This window comes from Caenorhabditis elegans, chromosome III (genome assembly GCF_000002985.6).
Source record: "Caenorhabditis elegans chromosome III".
In the NCBI taxonomy this organism is placed as follows: Eukaryota; Metazoa; Nematoda; class Chromadorea; order Rhabditida; family Rhabditidae; genus Caenorhabditis; species Caenorhabditis elegans.
Window position 1 is genome coordinate 599,314 of NC_003281.10, and position 22,191 is coordinate 621,504.

A 22,191-nucleotide genomic window follows, 5' to 3' on the forward strand; every position below is an offset into this window, starting at 1 on the left:
CCCTTTGGAACTAAGTAATGATTAAAAAGTATTAGGGGACGCTAAGCACGCTAAAACTGATGCTTCATAATAATAAACTATGAATTATCAACTTTATAGCGGTGACCTCTACCATTACTGCCGAAATTGCGCGTAAAATATGGCGCTTCGACTCAGTGTCTGCGAATCCATTTTTCGGAATTTAGAAAATAGAAATATTCAAAACCAAGGTTTATTGATATGAAATTTGCACAAAAATTCAAAATGTATCATAAAGAAAGAGTATTTTAAACCAAAAATTAAATAAATTAGTGAGAAACATGGGCGGAATGAACATGAACTCCTCCCTCGATCTCAATGAGATGGACTCCGTGGGATGGAGTACGCTCGACAAAGTCAGCGAAGTGGGCTCCGTTGACGAAGATCTGAAAAATATAATAGTTTAAAGATTAAGTTTCAGTAGGTGAACAGGGCTCGAAATCCAATGCTCATCAGAGATGGGAGTACGAAAAATCAAACTTTTCCACGTGGTGTCGAAGTGTCCCATTTTGGTGTGATCTTCAAAAAATGCGGCCGAAGAGGCGCTGACTTCTCAACTGATTTCGCATGATTAAGAGTGTGCTGATGTCACGAAAAATTCCCTCATTTTTTGTAGATCAAACCGCAACGAGACAGTCTGGCACCACGTGCTTTGCACGAACACAGTCCGCCTTAACATTCTTAAGCCCAGAATCCAACTAACCGAGATAATTCCACCGTTGGACACAAACTCCAGAGTGTAGATCTTGTTCTGCTGGAATGGATTGGCGTGACGATCCTCGGATTGCCAACCTCCTCCGCTGGTCGAGTTGTTCACAACAGCTCCCTCATCGAATCTAGCGTTGAAGTGAAGAACAATGTCGTCTGGAGTGCGAAGATTGATGTGGAAACGAGAATCGGCGGATGTTGGGAGAAGAACGAGACGGAGGCGAGCACCGTTGGAGAATCCTTGCACTGGGATGTTCACTGGGGTTTGTGGGTTGAAGAATTCGTTGCGGAAGCTGATTCCGATTCCTCCTCCGATCATGGTTGATTCTGAAATCAACTGTGTGAGTTGGGAAGGGAAACATGTTAGGAGCAATACTAAGACCACTATTCGTATAAAATGTACATCTATGAGAATTGTAAGCTGATTCTTTGGCTCTAAATCGCATGTTTTATCACTAGGTGATGTAAAATGTCTAAAGATCGAAAAGCCGAGTAGTTTGAAAGTTGATAAGAGCGTATGAAAAACCCTCGGCAAAGTAAACAATTCTCGGTGTCTACTGGGGGAAAATGTTCAACGAAAAAAAAATAGAAATTGGGCAATAAATGTAAACAATCCTCATCTATTTATACATCACAGAATGGGCGGATTCTTGCCTATGAGTCATCAAATACGATTCTAGAGAATTCCTTACTACATGAATCATGGAAAAAAAGGCTTGAGTACATTGTACACCTGCCATCGTCTCTTATAAGCAGTGTTTCTTATCAACTTATTGATGAGTTGGCATATGCTCCGCCTCGAACTATTTCGATGATAAGTTGCTTGTTTACTGAACTGAAAAAGGCTTTTCGATGAAAAATTCAGCCCGGCATAAAGAATGTCACGAGTTAGTTTGGAAATTAAGATGTGTGCTGATAAACGTCAAGAGAGGAAGTAGTGATAAAATTCTAGAGTTTTAACAAATTTGCAAAATCTCTGAATTGTTTTATTTTAGGAGTTTTTCAACCTAAATTCGTATTTTAGTTATTTAATTGTTCCTCGTTCCACACGTCACCATTTACAACCCTTATTATCGAAGTGCCAAGTTACAGGGAGAACTTGGTACATACCAGCTCACCAAGAAAAACCGATCAATAATGTAATAAAACCCGCTGACATTGAAGACAGAAGATACCGCAATTTTCTTTAATAGCTTGGGTTTTTATTAGCGCTAAACAATATATAACGTGGCAGTTTTTTTAATGCTGACTTATAAATAGTACTTTTCCTTTCAATGAATCTTCAGAGAATTTCAATGTGGCATTTTCTTAAAATCTTCCTCCGTTAAGCCATATTGCAATTGTATGTGGTAAACTTTCCAATACTATAAAAATTGAACTTTTAAAAACTTCTGAAACTTGAGTTTACAGTAACTTAAAGCTTAAAGGTGGAGTACCGAAATCTGAGACTTTGCTTTTTAGGCTCAAAACTACCGCATATCGTAATGAGACATCTTGAAAATTTCTCAACACGTTATGGCAGTTCAAAAATCTGGAAAAAGGTCCACTTTCAGCTAAAATCAAATTGTTTCCAACTTCTCGGTGTCGCTGCGTCTGGAAGTTAATTTGTATTTAATTACCACTTTCTAATAAATAATGTGATCGTTTAATGCGCATTTATTCGTTGGTTTAAGTACATTTTCGGCCAGTGGGGCACAAATAAAAGCTATGTTTTTGTGCCCCAATGACCGAAAATGCACTTTAATCAAACAATAAACTCCTAATAAAAAACCACAATATTTATCAAAGAATGAAAATTTTATTTTAGCTGAAAATGGGTCTGTTTTTCCAGAACTTTGAACCGCCATAATTTTTTTTTGCGAAGTTTTGAAAACGTCTCATTACGAAATTCGGTAGTTTTGGGCTATTTTGGGTCTAAAAACAAAGTCTCTGATTTCGGTACTCCACCTTTAAGATTTTCAAGTATACCCAGGAGCCACGTGTCCGTAAAAGTTCAATGATGGCATTTCCGGCTAGTAGTGATGTAATTTAGTCATGAAGCTGATTTTTTCTCCTCAATAATTTTGATGATTAATTATTGATAAGGAAAATGTCAAACAATTTGACGATTACCAGAAAGTTATTTTTCTACAATTCATGAATATCGGTTAAATTTGAGTAATCATTTTCTTCGTATGGAGCATGGGAAATTATTTAGACCTTTGCAAATTCAATTTTTTTTAAAAGCATTGTTAATTACCATCGTATTCCAATTTGATTCTAGACTACTATCAAACTTATTGAAGTGGTAATAATTTTTTCCAAGAATTTTGAACAACGTTTCTACTAGGGGTGTGCGTCAAATTTACCAAATTTGCCATTTGCCGATCTTGGTAATCGTTAGAATTTGCCGCACACAACAAAAATTGGACAATACAATTTTGACCAAAACTATTGATTTTGTTCCAAAAAAACTAGTAATATAACATAAAATTTAGATTTTTCCGAGTTTGTTAAGCAAGGCAAATTTTGAGATTTGCCGCACACCCCTGGGTTCTACTGGGTAAAAATGTAAATTCATTTATAAAACTAATACTATGGCTGAAAATTTTCTGAGTAATTATTCATAAGGACAATGTCAAAAACTTTTTCTAATACTTTTATTTTCATAAAAAGAAACACAAATCGGTTAAAATTGAGTAATCCAAGTCTTTTTGGCCTTCTTCTTCATTTGAATTTCATAATTTGTGATGTACACATGGAAGTTGGAATTTTCATCAGAACTTTCCAGAACGATCGGAGCCTCCACCATTGGATCCAAATAGTTTTCATCAAAAACTTTGGCAACTTCGAGAGGATTTGGAATATCAACATGGAAGCTACCTCTTTGCAATTTCGGGAAGGTGGATATGGTCTGGAAAATGACTACGCTGATGTGAGAGCGTATCACTGTGAAACTTACATTTTTAATCCGAGTAACATCCTGTTTATCGATAGAAACATTTCTCGAGTAAACTAAAATAGTTTGCAGCTTTTCCGCCGAAACCCTTTTCAAAACACTCCCCGTTTGGCCGATGGTGAATCCAGTGAGCCGAACTGTCTTCACATTGACCTCATACACTATTTCCAAATTGAAAACCTTCTCCATCGCATCAAAGAACAATTCCTTTTGCTCATCCTGAATCAACTCTGGAAGATCAATTCTGAGCAGATCGAGTTCAAGCTTCGGGGTTTTCAGCAAAACTGCCACGTTAGCAAGAGTGGCATTCAAATTGCACCCTGGTGGTGTGGTTGCTTCTCCACTTTCCGAATCCTTGCCTAGTTCCTGATCGAATTTCGAGAACTTAGTGCTACATGAGTCAGGTTTCACATTTAGCGAGTCCATGTCAATTATCCACTGATCACCGCGCTGATGAATTCTGATCTCCTTAATCCGCGTTTTGTCGTCACCGGTAGGATCAGAGGTAGAGCTGAAACGAATATTTTTTAGTTGTAGGAGTATTTAAGAATTTTAAAAAATACCAATAGGCAGTAGGGCTCAAATTTCTTGCTCACTTGTTTGTTACGGAGATGTGGTGGAAGGTACTTTGGAGCACTCCCTTCAGTTTTTTTAATTCCAATTTTTGGACCTTTTGCTGAAAAATTACCATTTTTGTTGATAACACCACTTAAATCACACCAACCTTCCCAATAACACTCATGTTTCTTGATCTCCGGCTCTGGCTGCGAACTCGCCGTGGCACCTTCGTCTCGACATCTCCAATTGGTGTCCAGTTCCGCGTTTGACTGCTTTTCCACGGGCATGACAGATTTGTATTATATGGAAATTCCGAAATGATAAAATATTGAATAGAAATCGATTTTCAAAAAAATCGTTCACGTGGTTCAGGTTTGAATTATTCTGAATTCTGAATGCATTTCGAATATCAAAGTCAAAAATGTACCGTTTTGTGAAATTATTTTTTGACAAGCATGCAAATTAATAAATACTAGCAGTTTTATTACCATAAAAAGAAAATACAATTCGTTAAATTTGCGTAACTTTCTTCTTTTTGCTCTCTCTTCTGACTTGAATATCACAACTTGTGATTTTCATGTTGAATTTGGGTTCTTCATCAAGACCTTTCAGAATTATTGGAGTTTTCACAAGACGATCCGAATAGATTTCATCAAAAGTTTTCGCAACGCCCAGAGGATTCGAAACTATCATATGAAAGCTACCCACTTGTAGTTGTGGGAAGATGGATAGCATCTGCAAAAAAAACACTTAAAAAAATTAAAAATTAGTTTACAATCTTATTCAAAATCTTAATTTAGCCTGATTTAGTGCTTGTGATTTTCCCATTTTTTGCCAAATTTTATGGTATTATTGTAAAACTCACATTTTGAATCACAATCGCACCCCTTTCATCAATAGAGTTTTTTCCCGAGTACACTCTAATCACCACTAGATTTTCGACCGAAACCCATTTCAGAACAGCCTCCATTTCGGAAATCGTGAGTCCAATGAGCCGAACTCTCTTTGCATTCACCCTCGTCACGTTTTCCAGATTGAACGTTTTTTCCATCGCATTGAAGTATGATTCTCTTGGCTCACCCTGAATGAACGGTGGAACATCAACCGCGAATAGCTCAAGTTCAATCTCCGGGGTTTTGAGCAAACGTGCCACTTCAGCAAAAGCGAAATCCGAAATGCACCCGGTTTGAGTGGTTTCTCTTCCGCTATTCGACTTTCTGACGCATTTATCATCAAGTTTTGAGTATCTAGTGATCTGTGAGTCAACTTGAACACCAATACACTCTATGCCTCTGGTCCAACGACGACCGCGCCAATGGATTCGAATTTTCTTGACCGACGTTTCATCTACACTGTCAGAGAATTGATCAGAGATTACGCTGAAACACACATTTATCAGTTAAAGGTTTAAGAAACTTCAAGGCCACGTGTAGAAGCATCACCTTCAGGCGAGAATTGCCGTTCGGTAATTTGTTTGTTGAAAAATTCGACAAATCGGCAAATTGCCGGTTTGCCGATTTGCCGGAAATTTTCAATTCCGGTAATATGCCGATTTGCCGGAAAAAAATCGATAAAATTTGCCGAAAAACTTCAATCTCTAACTTATAGTAAATGAAAAATACCTATGCTTTTCAGTATCAGAATTGCATTCTGATTCGTCATCCTCTTCTTTGTTCTCGCTCTCCTGCCTGTTACGAAGATGTGGTGGCAGGTATTTCGGAGCATTCCCGGTAGCCTTTGCAGTTGGAATCGATACAGTCGTAGAAACTTTTGCTAAACATTTCTTATTTTCTTTTATTATATAATCTGAATTATCCCAACCTTTGCGATAATTACCAGTTTTCTGGGGATCCGGCTTTGGCTGCAAACTTGCCACGAGACTACTTCCATCCCGACATCTCCAATCGAGGTCCAGCTCCGCGTTGGACTCTTTTTTAACCGGCATGAGAGACTTTTAATATTTGAAAGTTCAGAAATAAATCAATTTTGGAAAACAAGAGACATCTACATTATGTGGCAAAGTTCACGTTTTTTAATGTTATTTTTTAATAATTCTGTGCTTTTGGAACTTTTTCAAACCCCACGTTGCAAACTTGAATTTTTGGCTACAGCCCACATACAGGAGCGATTCCCTCCAATACAGGGCTTGCATGGTAGGTAGGTATGTTTTCAGTAATCTGTGTCTGCCTACCGACAATTTTCAATATGAACAGTTGAATGCTTGTACATCGTAGTCTACAATTTTGACAGGTTTGTTGAATGGAAATGCAGACCTCAATTTTCAGATCATTTTGGGAGGCAGGTTTCAGACCGATCAGCCAAAAAAACAGTTGGGCCTGCCATGTGCTAATTTAATAAGCTATTTTTGAGTAGTAAAATCAATTAGTCACTATAATTTCATCAGAATTCGAATAGTTTGACAAACAAAGTAATCAATCACATCATCTTTTGTTCTTTCGTCCCCTTCTCCTGCCCATTACACTTATCAAAATCAGTTTGATATTATCATCTTCAAGCTATCAACTTTTTTTTCCAATAATGACTTTCCTATTCGATTGTCTAATCCTTCTGAATATCCTTATTGCCACGTGTCAAGCGATTGGAAGAACCCAGTCAACTGCCATCGAGGGGGTGTTGTTATGCGAAGATGGACCTGCCAAGGGGGTATTGATTAAGCTTTATGATCATGACACAGGTGAGTGAGAAGAGCACTTGGCAGCCTAAAGACGTTTCCTTTTTATAGTGTCACCTGATGAGCTTATGGATTCTGCGAAAACTGATGCTGACGGGCATTTCCGCTTGAGTGGTACTGCTGACGAGGTATGCCTCAATTATTCTTTTGGATTTCAAATTTTTTGTTCAGATCTCCGGAATCGAACCAAAAATCAACATCTACCATGATTGTGATGATGGGATTTTGGTAGGTTATGGTATTTTTTGAGCATCATCTGCTGATTCCGGTCGGGATCATGAGACAATGTTCAAAAGTTATGCGCATTTCAGCCTTGCCAACGTCGAATCACTATTTTTGTTCCGAGCAAGTATGTGTCCAACACGAAACAACCGTCAGAGGTGAGAAAAATTTAAAATAAAAAGCCTCCAGGGCTTGTACAGAATTCGGCTTCTAAACAACTATCGAAAAAAATCGAAAAGTTATGATAAACATCATATACATACCATACATTTTTAGCGCTAATCTTAACGAATGTTCAACTAGATTTTTTTGTTAAAATTGTTGCTTCAAGTCCAATTTTTTTATTGATTTGCAGTAACCTTCTTATATTGAGTCAAACTCAGTACTGCATTAAAAAAAAATCATTTCAGACTTTCAACTTGGGACGACTCCAATTGGCCGGAAAATACGCAGGAGAATCCAGGGATTGTCTTCATTAATTTTTGTATTAAAACATTTATTATAACCTCAACAGTTTTATGAAATAACAAAATTAACAATTTCAACCTTTTTTGTCCACACTCTCCTCGGACGATTGTTGTGTTTTGCTTAGACCCTAAAACGCTTTGATTTGAAAAAAAGAGCGACGAAAACTTGGGATTACCGAATCCGATGAGTGCACCCTGTCGCCTCGATAAAAATGCGATGGCTCATGCTCCTCGCTCACAGTTTCCATAGTTGGTCTGTCTGGCTGGGTGGCTGGAAATGTTATCAAAGACTTAGGCAACGTAAGATACCTTAAGTCACTTACATTTATTGAGCATCCCAGCTGGCATTGATAAGTTAAACTTCCTCTCCTGGCTTGGACTTTCAAGATTATTTGATGCGATTGAAATTTTCCGGTTTCGTAAGGAGTACGCGTTTCTTCTTGTGAACATACTTCCGCGTTCTGAATTTTTTCAATATTCTTATCAATTTCAATCGAACTCTCGACATCCAAAGAGTTAGATGTCGGGTGCCACAGAACACCACAGGCTAATCAGAGATAGATTTCCTTACATAAAAATGCAAATTTCTCAACTTACCACTAGTTGGCGGAGCATCTTCCGGATTAACCCTAACAATCTTGACTTCATCCGTCGGCGCTGCTAGCTCCACCTTGGCAGCCGATCCAGTAAGGTTTCGAGGAATTTGACTGTTTTCGGAGTAGGCAGGGAGATAGTCTGAATGTACCCTAATACAAGTGCATTGTAAATTAACAACTCACTTGGATCCGAGAACACATCATCTACAAGGTCTGGATGGTATCCATGTGTAGTGTCAACGATCGCCATGCCTCTCTGAAATAGCGTCGTTGATGTGAAGCCCGACATACTGAAAATGTTATCTCAGCCTACCTGATGGCCTAGAGGCAACAAATCACAATAGCTACTTGCATGTCTTGTCTCCACTAAGGCTATATAATTTTTGCCAAAAATTAGACCCCCAAAAGGAGAGGGGGTTAATTTACTTACTATGACTGAAAATTATGAGCGGAAACTGTTATCCAAAATGGCAAGCATATAGGAATCATATAAATAATGGAAGTAAATATAGCTCACCGAAATATTGTTATCTATGATCGAGTTAACTTCAAAATCATCATCATCCTCTCCAAGCGGGTTTAGTAGAACCTCTGCCACCTTCATCCAGCCAATCACAAAAATAAACTCCAAAACCGTCATAATTGGTACAGGCCAATCCATTTGAGTTTTCGATTTCATGTCGGATATGAGGAATTGGCGACTGACAAGACAAATTGCAAAGTATACACGGACAGCAAGGAATACTACCTGTAACTTTTAGTTATTCAGGATCTTGAGGCAAGTTCAACCTGCGGATATGCGATTGGAATTGGGATCGCGTCGAATTTGATGAGAGTCTCCATAGCCACTCGGAACTCTTTGATGGCCTGAAACTTTTGAACATGAACATATGTATATTGTGTATATAGTTTGACCTATTGATCTGCCTTCATGCAGATGTATTTCACCCACCTGTTCATGTGTCCTCACCCTGTATGAGTACGCCCTGTGTGGCAAGAGTCAGTCGTCTTACCTATGCAACTCATCACACCTAGAGGGGGTTTCTTCTCCTTTTTCTTTCAAACCCCCTTTATTGGTTGTAAATAAACCCTATTTTATTACTACAAGTGTTCGTGTTGTTGGACACAATATATAGGAATAAATATTGATGGCAAAGTGAACGACTAACCGGGCCAACGAAAATGCAAGATACACCATTGTAAAACAAAACTTACAAAAATGACGTTATTAAACGCTGTCGGCTGATCGATGAGCTTTTGCTGATGAGCCACTAACGCCAACGAGTTGGCCCAATTGATAGGCACCCAGTAGGTTTGCGATGATTCCTGATTCACTGACTCCAACACATCGAGCTCTTCCTGTCTCATGAAACCCGCGTCCACGACGTATTTCAGAGTGGGGAATCGACGACGGACTCTCATCGATATGTCTCGGAAAACTAGAATCTGAAAAAAAAAACTTTTTTGTCTCTATTGAACCAAACATTAAAAAAGTTAACCTGATGCAGCACTACATATCGAATGATGGCTCGTCTAGTCAATCGATCTTCTCTTCCCTTTCCAGGTAGCAAAACTGCAACGGACAAGGCTACGGACTCGATGAACGGCATCACATTCAGAGCGCTTCTCCATCTCTCAAACACCGTAGTGACAAAGAATCCAAGCATAAATGTTAGCGGTAGGTATTTCATACGATCATCCGTATGTATTGAGATCTCTTCGAAGACTCTGAAAAATTTTTTAGTTATTCGTAAACTGACAAGAAATTTTTCTAAAGCGTCCAAGAGTGGTTGGTCAAAATCTAGGCTCCCAGGTTGTGATTTAACATGTCAATTAGGTTTTCCAGCATTATTGATAATCAGTACGGCTACTAATGCACTTACGTCTGTAACTGTTTCGAAAATGCATATCGATATGCGAAATATATCGCGTAGTAGAACAAGAGCCACACAAAAAGATCACCGACAACTGACTTCCATATTGACCCTGAAGATTCAATTATGTACGCCATAGAAAAAGTAAGATGTTACCTCTCCATCTGCCCAATAGTCTTAGAAAAAGTAAGGGGTTCCCCGATGAAACATCCAATTGATAACTTACTGTCATCTCATTTAGAATTTGAGAAAAACACCTGAAATGTTTTTAGGTAATGAATTACTAAGTAATGGCGACGTTGAAAAGTGGTAGAGATGTTTTTTGAATGACCAAGTCAAGTGCAATGTGATACGTATAAATACTAGTAATAGTTTATTTTTGAATCTTAGTTGAACTATAGCTTAAAAGGCTACGGCAAAACATGGTGCATCGATCGGGAATCGATGACGTGGAGCTTGACTTATACATAAAATTTAAAACAATTTAACACAAAAATCTATGAATTTGAATGAAATAGTTAGCTAAAAAAAGTTATCCTTTTAATTTTTCAATATCAAAACGCATAAACTTTGACACCTATATACATGTGTGGATTTGAAAAAAAAAACAAAAGTATAAGGAAAAATGAAAAAAAAAGATCTAAAATCGCGTGTACATATATTTTTGGGATATTCAAAAAACGAGCACTCTGAAACTATGAGCATTTAACAAAATTCAAATTTTGTAGAATCCGTCTAACTGTATTTGAAGATCAGAAACAGTTTGGGTGCAACCGAACCAAAAGATGAGGTTCACTAATATAGAGATAGAATTCCAATTAATTTGTGATTGATAAATTTGATTAGAATCGAGAAATTGATAGGGTAGATTTAGACAGTGTGAGAGAAAATGGCCTTGTTCTAACGATTTTTTTGCTAATTTTCAGGTTAATGGTTCAGAAATTGTTAAATATCCTTAAAAATCGAAAAATTTAGGGGAAAAATGTTTCCAAAATTTTTCAATATTAAAAGAATCAAAAACTGAAATAGAAACTTTCAATAATAATTTTTAATTAAAATATTAGAGTTTTCTCAAAATTTTGTAATAAAGCTAAATTGGCAACTGTGAATTCAAAAACTATTCCCAAAAAAAATGTCAGTTTCCTGGAAACTTATGTGTAACCAAATTACTTTTTAAAAATTAATATTAACTTTGTTACAGAAACTTGTTGAAATTTAATTTTTATTATTTACAAATTTAAATTAGGCACGATAAGTAAATTAAAATCTTTTAAAAATCCAGAAAAAAAGTTTAATTTCACAACAGAGATCAGAAATTCTAATTTTTGACGGTCACACTCGCCAAAAATTTCCACTACTACAGAAAAATCATGACATCTAAATTTGTGTCTTTTGCCAAAAAGAGAAGAACTCGTTCTTCTCTCTTCACTAGTGATCTATAGGTTGGCCAGCAGTGCCTTAATGTTTACCCATGTCAGTTTTGAATTCTTCGAAATTCGAATTTCTTTTATTAAATTTTGCATGAAAAAGTAAGAGGAAATATAGGCAAATACAGACAGATAGATAGTATGGGAAAAAGCAGGAATTTGAAAAAAATACAATTAAAAACAGAGGTTGTTTTAGGCAGCGACTTGTTGTTGGGATGGTGATGGCTTGATTTCTCCGGTCACTGGGTTACGAGCTGAAAATTATTACACTTAGAGGTTAATTTGATTTTAGGATATTTTTTGGTGGAAACCTGTCAGCCAAATCGGCAAATCTGCAAATTGCCGGAATTGAAATTTCCGGCAAATCGGCGACTCGGCAAATTGCCGGAATTAAAAAATTTTCCGGCAAATTGTAGAGTTGCCGAATTTGCCGAATTTGCCGAAAAAACGGCAATTGCCGAAAATGTGGTTTTGCACTTTTTTTGGAAAATTTCAGAATTTCAATTTCAATTGGCAAAAATTTTAAAACTACTCACAAACAACTTGAACGGTCCTCTTAGGAGTTCTGGATGGAGACGCTGGAACATCATCAAAAATCTGTGATTTGAAGGTTGGTGTGACCCGCTTTGGAGATGCCACTGCTGGAGGATCCTGTCCGAAAAGACGGTCACGGGTGTTGCAGTGCTTCTGAAAATTCGAAAAATTTAATTTAGGGATATAAATAAGTACTCTAGAGATATTGAATTTCACTATTTTCAAATTTTCATTGTTTCACCGTGGGAATCGCTTTGCAACCGGATATATATATATTTTTTTAGAAAAGCACAAAGTACTATTAAGCTTTCTTGAATAAAAACTAGTTTTATTTTGGTTGAAAGTATGAATAATAACTTGAGAAGCAATTTATGATGTCGAATTCTTAAAAAAAATTATTTTGATAGTTTAGGGATCTTATAAATAAACCCTGAACTTGATGAAACTATTTTTGAGACTTTAGAAATCTTCAATCTTAAGCATACCAAAATGCAAGGAAACTTTAAAAAATTGAAATCGACGTCACAATTTTCTCGGTGAGATTTATAACGCAATATTCATTATTCACACCAATTTTTCATATAATTTTCGCATATTCCGTTGAAAACCACAAATCTTCCAGTTCCCTGACCCAATTTTTTTCCAAAAACGTTACGAAATTGAGCTGCTGGGTTTGCAGTGAGTTGACTCATCTCTTCCGTCCCATTGTCATTTGCCTAATTGAATTGTCTCGGAGCGTTTTTGGAAGACCCGCTTTCCCCCGCGCGAAAAGTCGCGTTTAATGAGATTTTTGTGATGAAATTCAACCGCAATTCCCGAGATTAAGTCTGATTGGGGGGAGGAATTTCGCATTTCAACACAAGTTTTATGGGTTCCCAATAGGGAATTCTCATCATTCGAAATGACTTTCGAGCTGTCAGAAAGAGTGACACGTGGCATTTTTAAAAAATAAAAATTCTGAATCTTTCAGGGGAAAAAAGCTGAATTTATGGGTTTTGATGGGCTCAATGACTACAAAAATACGTGAATTACAGAAAATAGGTGTAAATTTTTAGAACACGTCAAAGTTTCACCAACACTAATGAGAAAAAATCAAATTATGTTCAAATTAAAAATTTGTTTAATTTCTCACTTAAGAATTCTTCGAACGTTTATGAGCAATTTGGGATGTCAAATTCCATTTTGGATAAATTTGAATTTTATGGTTAATTATTGAATAAGAAGTATAAAAGATAACAAAGAATAATTTAGCATCGTAAATTGTTTTATGTCAACTCAAAGCTGCAAGGAACCCTTTTGAGCAATTTTTGTTGTCAAGTTCCATTGGAGATATCATCTTTTGCACTGGTTCCAACCAACCCCATGTCATTACTCAAAATGGACCAACAATCTAGTCGGTCAATCATTTAGGGACCAGATGAGTAATTGGGGAGAAGGTTTTTAACCATTGGTTCTTCCAGAAATTCATCACAGTACACCCTGCGTGTCAGGAATTTTTAAGATGGAGGAAAAAAGTGAGAAAAAATTAATTAAATTTTTTTGTTTTATTCACTACTTCCTTTTCCCTGTGATGGACTTTTAGACTTCAACATATGAGAAACAAATTCAATTTGTTTGTCACTATACTCTGCCCCCTAGCCACTTTCAAATTTCAATTTCAATACTCTTTTTTTTTTCTTTTTTTCGTGTGTGCTTTTCCAAGAGAGTCCCAAAAGAGTCATCAAGAGGGCGCAAGACGTCAACGTCTTTTGAAAAGGATACATGTTTTGATGTGTCCCATTGGGATTCGCCAACAAGAGTTCCGGATTTCCAAGCAGTTATCTCACCTAGGGAATGCACAAAATACTTCAAGAGGAATTTGGGATGAACTGTGCAGTGAAGTGGAAAGGTAGTGATTTGGAAGCGGCCGACACGTTCGGGGGTTCCGCGCGGTACTATACATTCGGATACATGCGGAGTGAGTGAGGCCGGCTCGGCGAGCGCTGAGGCTTCATGGGAGCCATACATGTACTAAACTTCTGATCACGGTTCAGAGTTAGGTGGAATTTGACATGGAAAGCCGCTTGTCAGGAAAAATTCCGATGTCCTTATTAAAAAAAAAGAGTTCGCAACTAATTTTAACCGGAATCGTCATCGAAAAGAGCTCGGAAAAAAAATAAATTTATTTAATTCACATAGCCAACTGCTCGTTCAGATTTTTTGTGACAAAATCGATCACAAGACTTTTGAAAACGATTTCCTAAAATTTTTCGTCCAATATTTGACCTAGAAAACTGCTCATCTTAATTTTCCAGTTTTTTTTCGTGAAAGTTTCCCCTTTTCACCACACCAATTCTCGACTCTTTTGAGAGTTTCGTTTTTCTCAAACTCTGTGTGGGTGCTCTTTTTATGTGCACATTTTTCTTTTTCGGCTTTTTCTCTCTGCACAATTTGAAGCCCACCACACATTTCAATGCTTATTTTCCCTCCGACATTCCTAGATTTCTTAATAGCCCACACGCCGATTGGGAAGGGACAATGGGGGATTTTTCCAATATGGGAGTGAGCTTGGGGATATATAAACAAGCTATTTGACGAAGGTTTCAGAGGTTTTAGGTGAAAAATAAGACAAAAACATAGGAATTAACTATGGTTTTAGCTAGAAAACGGAGGTAGACCACAATAATTGTGAATGGAAACGAAAATTATCATTTGACAGAGAATTGAAAGCCAAGTGCGGATAAACCTGATAATCGATAACAATTTTTACTGAAAAAGTCTTGAACGGCAGTTTATGATGCCATATCCTACTTTGGATCCTTAATAATCGGACATTTGGCGAGCAATTTTTGATGTTAAATTCCAAGTTTTTGATAGTTTTCCTGTACGCTGACAATTTTAATGAGTAAGTTTTATACATGAACATTTTTTCCAATGTGCTGGGTTTGTTAATCAAAAATGTCTTGAAAATCTCCGTTGCGAACACAAGGATCCCCGTTGTTTTTGTTTCTCAAACATTACCCCCCCCCCCCCCCTCCCCGGTCCTTGCCCCAAATATGTTCCGTTTTTATGAAAAACAATACGTTTTGGTGGGTCCCAATGAGATTCCAGTCGATTACCCTCCTACTACTTACATGTGGGGTCAATGGAGCATGAGTTGGTGGAGCTGGAGCTTGAGCTGGGGCGGCGGCGTCGGACATTTTCAGGATACTTGGGATTATCTGGAATATCAAATTGCATTTGGGTTCACTAAAGGGCAAATAAGCACGAAAACTTGGTTTTTAGAATGATAAAATCTAGGAATTTCGAATTACACTACATTTGTAGGTTCTCGATAGACCCCGAACACGTTGTGTGCCTCATTTCAGAAAACCTTAGTCTTAAAACAATTCCCAGAACCTAGAATTCTGAAAAAACGACCAGGAAACAGCTAAAAACATGGAATGAATGAAATGGGAGGAAAGACGAAGAAGGGCGCCACCAAAATGGGCGGAGCCTAAAAAGGGGCTCCTGAAAAGATGAAGAGAGAGAGAGAGAAAAGATACGAAGGGAAATGAGCGGGAAAAATGGACACAAAAATACGGAAACAATTGGGTTGAAGGAGAAGAAGGACAGGGGAAAAGGGGTATTTGGAAAAAATTGACCTGAAAATTGAGGTTAGAGGCGTCTCGGCTTTACGGTAGGCTTTACGGTACAAGTCTGAAAAAAAGAAGATTCCAAATGGCAATCCTTGAAACTGAACATTGAATGTAGGCAAGTAGGCATGGCAGGCAAACCATGCTTGCCTCATGTCGACCCCCTACGCGCCTATCTAACCCCTCCTGCCGCCTTTTCTTTCAAAATTTTAGATTCAGCGCACCGTCCATCTATGTTATCCAAAAAATTCAACTCACTCCATTCTCCTCCCAACATAAAAAATGCTCATTTGTTCGACCAAATTGTGCTTCCCTCCTCTGAAAGAAACATGAAGACCACCATAAAATGTCGGGGACCACTGCCATAAAAAACGTATTAATTGCCTTCCAGACATTCAATTATTAAGCCCAGTTCTAAAGATCAGAGCACAAACTTCGGAGCTTCGAAGCCCCAAAAAAATATAAATAAATAATTTATTTCACAATTTGTCAATATATGTGTGTGTGTGTCAAAAGTTTTAAGTTTCCAAATAAATGAATAAATAATTCAAAAGTCGTGAGTTTTATTTTCCTGACAGGTACGGCTTCAGCTCACACTCGAAGGTTTGTGGATTTGGTGTGTATGGGTGACAGCAGCAGCGGCACACCGATCCAGATGGGCTGAAAACGTGGATTTTTTTGGAAACTGTTGATTTTTGAAAAAAATAGTGGCTGTTAACCCAAAACAGTTAGTGGTAAAAAAGTTGTTAACTATAAAAATTCTGCGAAAAAATTGCAGTATTTTTCAATTGCAAACTTTTTGATAAATCTCTTCTTACAAAGTCACAAGAATCCAAACACTCACCGATGCTCTGGAACACACTGTAAATAGTCCAAATTATCAATAATCTGTTGCATAGATTCAGTAACATTTGGGAGTTTGATTTCTGGATTTGGCCATAATTTGCAGTCCTGTTTGAATGTTGACACACATGCTTTGCTCTGATCAACTCCCATACATTTTCTCTCAGCGACGAATAATGGATTGATGATTCCGATGTCGCCTCTGAAATTTCGTCATTTTTGGAAAAAGCTGAGTATGTATGATGCATTAAATTAGTGAACCGCAATGTGTCATATCAATTAGACACGCGTGGTGTCAGAGTGTCTTATTTTGGTTTGATCTACGTAGATCAACAAAAAATGCGGGAGTTGAGACGCGAAGTTTTCAACTAATTTCGCCTGGTTAAAAACGTGCTGACGTCACATTTTTTGGGCAAAAATTCCCGCATTTTTTTGAGATCAAACCGTAATGGGACAGCCTGACGCTTATTTGACTTCATGCGATCTACAGTAACTGAATGCATTTTTCGCGTAAGCTATAGTGCAATTGACGCAATTTTTCCCAGTTCTCCCCACCTTCTATGACATTTTCTACCACAACTCTGTTGATAAGAGCACTCTCCACACTGCTCTTCACTAGTTGTAGTATCTCTCAGATAAGTGTAGAAATTGTTGAAAGCCTGAAAAAAAAGATTTTATCCGCACTTGTTTTATCTGTTTTTGATCTTTACAAATCCGTGTCTTTACTGAAAGATATCGATCTTTTTCGCAAGTTTTTTCGAGAAACGGTTTGCGTGTTCCACTTTTTATGGCGTCTCAAATCGGCACAAAAAATCTTACCACTCCCCAACGATCCTTGAGTAGACGGAAAAAGACGTGGTTGCGGCATCCTTTTCGGCCAGGGAGCAACTGTTCAAAGTAGGTGCGTTGCCATCTGGAATTTTAAATCATCGCTAGATTATTATAATTGTACCAGGAGCGGGCGGCAAACGATTTTTTCCGGCAAATCGGCAAACCGGCAAAGCGGAAAATCAGCAAATTGCCGGAATTGAAAATTTCCGGCAAAGCAGCAAATTACCGAGCTGTCGAATTCGCCAGAAAAAACGGCAATCGCCAAAAATTTTTGGCAAATTGCGATACATCTATTTTGAAAAGTAAGAAAATTTTATGAAAATATCAAAGAAAACGGGAAAAAAATTTCAAAAGGGCAACGTTTCCGTCCTATAAAAACCCCCTCTAAAAATTTCCGGCAAAGGCAAACGGCAAACCGACAATTTGCCGAAAATGAAAATTTCCGGCAAATCGGGAAACCCGCAAATTGCCAAAACTGAAAATTTCCGGCAAATTGCCAAAATTGAAAATTTCCGGCAAATCGGCAATTTGCCGTATTAATTTGTTTCAGAAATTAAAATGATCGAACCTTTTCTCCTTCCCTTTCAACCAAACACATGGTCCCCACTCTGACCATGTCTCACAGTTCGCTGCCTGAATCGGATTTCCGAACATTGCACTGATTTGGCATTCTAAATTAAATAAAAATTAGTTGCTCAAAACCAAAAATCTTACCTGAATATAGTACAAAACCAACGAGAAAAACGGTGAAAATCGCAAAATGCCTGGTCATTTTTCTCGTGTGTGTAGTGGCGTCGAATCAAAAGTGATACGACTTCAAAAAGGGATAAAAGGGTTGTCAAATGAATATAAATGTATATAAGAAGCATAAAATACCTGTTCTTTTGTGTATGTATCTATGTATGTGTCCGACAGTGCGGAACATCCGAAAACGCCCGGTTCTTTCCCTGGTGGTTTGAGATATCACCCAAAAACTACAGAAAATCGAGAGTACCTTGGTATATGTTCCAATTCTTGAATTTGCAAATTTTTAGTTGATTTAGTTACTTGCAAAGTTGAAATTTCAGGAATATGGTTTTTTTTTGCAAAAAAATTAAACCGAAAAAATCTGCAAAAAAGTTTTAAAATTCGGGCACCGCCCACAATATTGATGTTATTTTCAAGTCTAAATTTGATTTTTTTTTGTGTTTTGGTAAAAAGTGGTAAATTCTGATAACGATTCCATTTTTAGCAGAATTTGAATTTTTTCGATTTGATATGCTTCAAAAAATAGACTCCGCCCACATATTGGACGTGATTTGGCAGTCCAATTTTGAGCGCATAGCCAAAACTTTGAATTTTTCGCTAAAAAAATGTTTAACTGAAAAAAGAAACAGAAATTCATAATTTTTTAATGTTCTCTCCCAGGCTCCGCCCGTTATGCTCCGCCCACAAAATGGATGTAATTTCCCAGTCTGCTCTTTTGAAGGAAACTTTAATTTTCTGAGTTTTAGTTTTGAAATTAAAAAAAAAACCTTTCTGGCTCCGCCCTTAAAATTCAGACTTTCAGACTTGCTGGCAGGTGTTAATTTCCTGAAACGTCTCTTTTCCATCATGTCATGTAAAGTTTTCATCCGAAAATTTATTAAGTGTATCTTGTGAGAATTTGGCGGATTTTGATCATAAATACAAAAAATTGAAAAAAAAATTGGCAAAAAATGGAAATATTTACAAATTTCAAAGAAACTGAGGAACTGAAAAAGGAAATGATAGAGGGGGGAAAGTTTTGAGGAAGATTGGAAGATTTGGAAGGCACAAAAATAATAAGACAATTACTTGGAAAAATCGTTTGAAAATCTATCTCGTCTTGATTGCAAATTCCAATCAATATATGTGTGACACGTAGATTAGGTCGGATTTTCCAAGAAAGGGGCGAAGTTCTAAGCTATTATGTGATGGGGAAATGGGACATGGGGTCTTTTTTTTAAATATTTTTATTTTGATGAAATTTCAAAAAATTTTAACATTTTTGGAATTTTATCAAAATTATATTTCAATTATCCCATTACAAATAAAAATTCAAAAAAAGTGTAACCCATGTCCCGACTCGTTTGGCTGATTTTGCGTAGGATACCCTAATCCTGGGAGATGTCGGTTGCTGCTTTTCAATGAATTGGTTTCCTGGCGGATCTGCGTGGAATTGTAGCAGCAGTTGTAAATTCACTATCAGCTCCACTATCGATAGTCCTTGATCTTGAACGAGATCTCGAAGAAGCTCGACGACGTGGGCGGGGCGATTTTTGGAGATCTGTGTCACTGTTCTCGTCCAGCTCCTCGATTTTCACAATGTTAATGTTTTTCGTGAGAGCTTCACGTTCTGAGCCAACATCGTTAGCACTGTAGGATCTGGAAATTTTTGAAAAGTTGACGCTTCCGGAATTGGTGGGTCCTTACCTTTGAAGCTGATTCACTAACTGCTGCTGTCCCCGAACTGCAGCTTCTGCCACCACATCCTTTGCATATACCAGGCTTTTACTTCCGATTCGCATTAACTGAAAACCAAATTTGATTTTTTGAAATTGGATGAATTCTCGAGAAATTTCCAAAAATATTACAAAAACAATTTTATTGGTGTAATTTTTCAAAAGAAGTTGAGTGAAATTTTTAAAAAATATGTGAAATTTTATAAATTTGATCATATAAAGAAAATCAATTTAAAAATATATGCTTAAGTTTAGAAAAAATGCAATATTTACCTGATTATACGATTCTGATTTTGCCGATTCCAGCAGCGCGTCAATGTCCTTCTCGTGTCTGTTGAGTGTTGGGTGGACCCACTGAAATTTTTTTCTTTTAATATATTTTTTTAATTGAATCAAAACCCACTTTTCTGTACAAAATAGATGCTCCTTTCGTCCATGGACTTAGCAGCCAAAAAATGAAGACAATCTTCAACTGGAAATAGAACGGGAACCAGAAGGCTAAGACTAAATCCAGGAGGTTTTCAAGAAATGAGTAAATGGCAAATACAATCCAATACATCATCCATTTTACGTACTCTCGTGTGTCTTTTGTTCGGACTGCCTGTAAAACAAAACATTGATGTTATTCAGCTTTTGTCTATGTCAGATTCTTTTACTTTAATTTTTTTTTAATAAATGAAGAGTTTTAAGTATTGCGAATAAATAGTTGTACATTAAAGTTATCAATTTTTAAGAGCAGCTACCAATAAAAAAATCAACGAGCAACTGTCTTTGTCAAATTCCCATTTCCGCTGATCTTTATTTTTTCTATTTTTTATTATAGCCAATAGGAAAGTATTGGTCCCTAAAATGTTTACTAATAGTATTTATCTCAAAATAATTTCCGGAAGAAAAAAAAACCACCGGTGAGCAATTGTCAATGTATATTTCCTCCTTCTTCAATGTTTTATTATTCACTAGTCCCACTATAGTTACAGTCATAAATGTTTTTTGAAAAAGCGATCAATTGTCTATGTCAATTTCCCACTCTTCTTCCCACTTACCTTATAACTTCTATACGCCGGATACAGTGTTCCGGCTGTGATTATCAACAGTCTAGATAATGTTTCAGACATTTTGGGGGATGGGCTGATCGAATGCCCTTTTTACTGCCAAGTCTGTAAAAAAAGGATTTTTGATCATTTACAAATTTAAACAGATGAGTGAATTGAGAATTAAAATGGAATTGCAAAGAATTAGATTTGTAACGGTAATTCAATTAGTGACTATTTTCAAACCAAGAAAAATCGATAAAAACTGAAAAAAAAATCCTATTCAAGGTCATTTGAAAGAGTAAGTGAGAGGTTAGAGAGAAAAAATCAGAGAGTACGAAAAAATATAACGAACATGTGATGATTTCAGGTCACCACACTTAAAAGTCTTTCCACTCGCCCGACTATCAGTTGTTATTGGCACGTGCTTCAGGGTTTAGGTTCAGCACAAAATGTGGCGAGTTTTTGAAAAACTCAAAAATGTTCAATTTTTAACGCTTTTCATGTTTAAAATAAAAAAAATTCCACAAGACTGTTTTTAATTTGACACCCATATTTCCTATATGAGAGTTAATCAGACAATTTCTGACAGTAAACCGGAAAAATCCAGGCAAAAACTTCTTTTTTTTTCAACAAAGTTCTGAAATGAAAAATCAACATTTTGCCATTTTTCTACAAAAATTTATTAACAAGCAGTTTTCTGAAATTGTTGACCAAAATCCCAAAATTCACAAAAAAAATTCACAAAAAAATTTTTTAAAAATTCGTCTGCCTCATTTTATGTGAGGTTTTATACTGAATTTCCTCAGTTTTAAGGAAATTATACAGTAATACATAACTTCAATTATCAAGGGCAACAATTTGAAAGTAGCAAGGCAAAATTTTTTTTTGGACGGAGTTTGACATCTAAAATTGCTCATCAAGTTTCGCCTTATATTATTTATTTTGAATGTGATTCGCAAAGTTTTTTAGGCAGGAAAAATGCCAAATTTGATAAAACAGAAGAAAAAACTTTAAAGCGCCGTATTCCTCTGTTAGTTTTGCATGCAAGGCTAATTTTCGATTGGTCCGTAGGGGTGCAAGACTAATAGAGGAAATACGGTATTTACGGTATTTAAATTTCATTGTGAGAACATTTTCACAAATTAAAAAATTGGGGCAATTTTTTAAATTTTTTTTTCATAAGAACAAAATACACTTTGAATTTTTCAGATTTGTGTTAATTAGAAAAACTCCTAAAAAATCAATAATTTTAGGACAAAACTCAAAAAGTGGATCTAGCTTCAAATTTTCCGTGATTTTTTTCTTTTTTTCCACCGGCCAACAAGAGATAACGAAAAATCAAAAACCGGAGATTTTTGCTCAGTATCAGCGTT

The 22,191-nt window shown here is 36.7% G+C and overlaps 7 protein-coding genes, 1 non-coding gene and 1 pseudogene across 9 annotated transcripts; 1 reads left to right on the forward strand and 8 right to left on the reverse strand.

Annotated features, from left to right (window-relative positions):
* Nucleotides 1-196: 196 nt before the first annotated feature.
* On the reverse strand, nucleotides 197-1,053 carry lec-6 (Galectin). Its single transcript, NM_064814.8, has 2 exons — nucleotides 722-1,053; nucleotides 197-404 (listed from the first exon to the last, which is right to left on the reverse strand). The coding sequence occupies exons 1-2, from the start codon at nucleotides 1,043-1,045 to the stop codon at nucleotides 288-290; spliced, it is 441 nt and encodes a 146-aa protein (NP_497215.1). The 5' UTR covers nucleotides 1,046-1,053; the 3' UTR covers nucleotides 197-287.
* A 2,339-nt stretch (nucleotides 1,054-3,392) lies between these two features.
* Y55B1AR.3 lies at nucleotides 3,393-4,509 on the reverse strand (annotated as a pseudogene). The gene is made up of 4 exons: nucleotides 4,389-4,509; nucleotides 4,228-4,340; nucleotides 3,668-4,175; nucleotides 3,393-3,619 (listed from the first exon to the last, which is right to left on the reverse strand). Coding segments are annotated over exons 1-4 (969 nt in total).
* A 180-nt stretch (nucleotides 4,510-4,689) lies between these two features.
* Y55B1AR.4 (uncharacterized protein) lies at nucleotides 4,690-6,188 on the reverse strand. The gene is made up of 4 exons (NM_064816.6): nucleotides 6,044-6,188; nucleotides 5,845-5,995; nucleotides 5,088-5,601; nucleotides 4,690-4,957 (listed from the first exon to the last, which is right to left on the reverse strand). The coding sequence occupies exons 1-4, from the start codon at nucleotides 6,165-6,167 to the stop codon at nucleotides 4,733-4,735; spliced, it is 1,014 nt and encodes a 337-aa protein (NP_497217.1). The 5' UTR covers nucleotides 6,168-6,188; the 3' UTR covers nucleotides 4,690-4,732.
* A 502-nt stretch (nucleotides 6,189-6,690) lies between these two features.
* Nucleotides 6,691-7,685, forward strand: ttr-7 (Transthyretin-like family protein). Its single transcript, NM_001027599.7, has 5 exons — nucleotides 6,691-6,917; nucleotides 6,966-7,042; nucleotides 7,086-7,142; nucleotides 7,226-7,294; nucleotides 7,547-7,685. Exons 1-5 carry the CDS (start codon nucleotides 6,761-6,763, stop codon nucleotides 7,613-7,615), a joined length of 429 nt encoding a protein of 142 aa, NP_001022770.1. The 5' UTR covers nucleotides 6,691-6,760; the 3' UTR covers nucleotides 7,616-7,685.
* On the reverse strand, nucleotides 7,612-10,336 carry best-17 (Bestrophin homolog 17). The gene is made up of 11 exons (NM_001377915.1): nucleotides 10,230-10,336; nucleotides 10,083-10,185; nucleotides 9,699-9,927; nucleotides 9,415-9,645; nucleotides 8,989-9,066; nucleotides 8,717-8,947; nucleotides 8,383-8,455; nucleotides 8,201-8,338; nucleotides 7,927-8,064; nucleotides 7,780-7,874; nucleotides 7,612-7,731 (listed from the first exon to the last, which is right to left on the reverse strand). The coding sequence occupies exons 1-11, from the start codon at nucleotides 10,303-10,305 to the stop codon at nucleotides 7,678-7,680; spliced, it is 1,446 nt and encodes a 481-aa protein (NP_001364808.1). The 5' UTR covers nucleotides 10,306-10,336; the 3' UTR covers nucleotides 7,612-7,677.
* Nucleotides 10,337-11,567: 1,231 nt separating this feature from the next.
* T19C3.3 (uncharacterized protein) lies at nucleotides 11,568-15,234 on the reverse strand. Its single transcript, NM_064818.5, has 3 exons — nucleotides 15,148-15,234; nucleotides 12,037-12,187; nucleotides 11,568-11,754 (listed from the first exon to the last, which is right to left on the reverse strand). Exons 1-3 carry the CDS (start codon nucleotides 15,211-15,213, stop codon nucleotides 11,693-11,695), a joined length of 279 nt encoding a protein of 92 aa, NP_497219.2. The 5' UTR covers nucleotides 15,214-15,234; the 3' UTR covers nucleotides 11,568-11,692.
* On the reverse strand, nucleotides 11,619-11,639 carry 21ur-15261. Its single transcript, NR_052046.1, has one exon.
* An 874-nt stretch (nucleotides 15,235-16,108) lies between the features above and the next one.
* T19C3.2 (uncharacterized protein) lies at nucleotides 16,109-18,254 on the reverse strand. Its single transcript, NM_001377916.1, has 6 exons — nucleotides 18,037-18,254; nucleotides 17,891-17,993; nucleotides 17,311-17,404; nucleotides 17,047-17,150; nucleotides 16,493-16,693; nucleotides 16,109-16,308 (listed from the first exon to the last, which is right to left on the reverse strand). Exons 1-6 carry the CDS (start codon nucleotides 18,092-18,094, stop codon nucleotides 16,212-16,214), a joined length of 657 nt encoding a protein of 218 aa, NP_001364809.1. The 5' UTR covers nucleotides 18,095-18,254; the 3' UTR covers nucleotides 16,109-16,211.
* A 678-nt stretch (nucleotides 18,255-18,932) lies between these two features.
* On the reverse strand, nucleotides 18,933-20,941 carry T19C3.4 (HVA22/TB2/DP1 family protein). Its single transcript, NM_064820.4, has 5 exons — nucleotides 20,828-20,941; nucleotides 20,188-20,385; nucleotides 20,058-20,138; nucleotides 19,756-19,853; nucleotides 18,933-19,707 (listed from the first exon to the last, which is right to left on the reverse strand). Exons 1-5 carry the CDS (start codon nucleotides 20,897-20,899, stop codon nucleotides 19,467-19,469), a joined length of 690 nt encoding a protein of 229 aa, NP_497221.1. The 5' UTR covers nucleotides 20,900-20,941; the 3' UTR covers nucleotides 18,933-19,466.
* Nucleotides 20,942-22,191: the final 1,250 nt, after the last annotated feature.

Bases quoted from the DNA above. Each gene is read 5' to 3' on its own strand.
- lec-6 (NM_064814.8), bottom strand. From the start codon at position 1,045: ATGATCGGAGGAGGAATCGGAATCAGCTTCCGCAACGAATTCTTCAAC. The intron at 405-721 runs GTTAGTTGGATT...TATATTTTTCAG, and splicing joins CCAACGGTGGAATTATCTCG to ATCTTCGTCAACGGAGCCCA.
- T19C3.4 (NM_064820.4), bottom strand. From the start codon at position 20,899: ATGTCTGAAACATTATCTAGACTGTTGATAATCACAGCCGGAACACTG. The intron at 20,386-20,827 runs GTAAGTGGGAAG...TTTGTTTTACAG, and splicing joins CGGCGTATAGAAGTTATAAG to GCAGTCCGAACAAAAGACAC. The intron at 19,854-20,057 runs GTAAATATTGCA...TTTGGTTTTCAG, and splicing joins AATCAGAATCGTATAATCAG to TTAATGCGAATCGGAAGTAA.
- T19C3.2 (NM_001377916.1), bottom strand. From the start codon at position 18,094: ATGACCAGGCATTTTGCGATTTTCACCGTTTTTCTCGTTGGTTTTGTA. The intron at 16,694-17,046 runs GTGGGGAGAACT...ACGAAATTTCAG, and splicing joins GGTAGAAAATGTCATAGAAG to AGGCGACATCGGAATCATCA. The intron at 16,309-16,492 runs GTGAGTGTTTGG...CCACGTTTTCAG, and splicing joins CAGTGTGTTCCAGAGCATCG to CCCATCTGGATCGGTGTGCC.
- Y55B1AR.4 (NM_064816.6), bottom strand. From the start codon at position 6,167: ATGCCGGTTAAAAAAGAGTCCAACGCGGAGCTGGACCTCGATTGGAGA. The intron at 5,996-6,043 runs GTTGGGATAATT...AGAAATGTTTAG, and splicing joins AACTGGTAATTATCGCAAAG to CAAAAGTTTCTACGACTGTA. The intron at 4,958-5,087 runs GTGAGTTTTACA...TTTTTTTTGCAG, and splicing joins GTGCGATTGTGATTCAAAAT to ATGCTATCCATCTTCCCACA.
- T19C3.3 (NM_064818.5), bottom strand. From the start codon at position 15,213: ATGTCCGACGCCGCCGCCCCAGCTCAAGCTCCAGCTCCACCAACTCAT. The intron at 12,188-15,147 runs GTAAGTAGTAGG...TCGAATTTTCAG, and splicing joins ATGCTCCATTGACCCCACAT to AAGCACTGCAACACCCGTGA. The intron at 11,755-12,036 runs GTGAGTAGTTTT...AATAATTTTCAG, and splicing joins GAGGACCGTTCAAGTTGTTT to CTCGTAACCCAGTGACCGGA.
- best-17 (NM_001377915.1), bottom strand. From the start codon at position 10,305: ATGACAGTAAGTTATCAATTGGATGTTTCATCGGGGAACCCCTTACTT. The intron at 9,067-9,414 runs GTAAGTTTTGTT...CAAAAGTTTCAG, and splicing joins CGTTTAATAACGTCATTTTT to GCCATCAAAGAGTTCCGAGT. The intron at 7,875-7,926 runs GTAAGTGACTTA...TAACATTTCCAG, and splicing joins AGCTGGGATGCTCAATAAAT to CCACCCAGCCAGACAGACCA.
- ttr-7 (NM_001027599.7), top strand. From the start codon at position 6,761: ATGACTTTCCTATTCGATTGTCTAATCCTTCTGAATATCCTTATTGCC. The intron at 6,918-6,965 runs GTGAGTGAGAAG...TCCTTTTTATAG, and splicing joins GCTTTATGATCATGACACAG to TGTCACCTGATGAGCTTATG. The intron at 7,295-7,546 runs GTGAGAAAAATT...AAATCATTTCAG, and splicing joins ACACGAAACAACCGTCAGAG to ACTTTCAACTTGGGACGACT.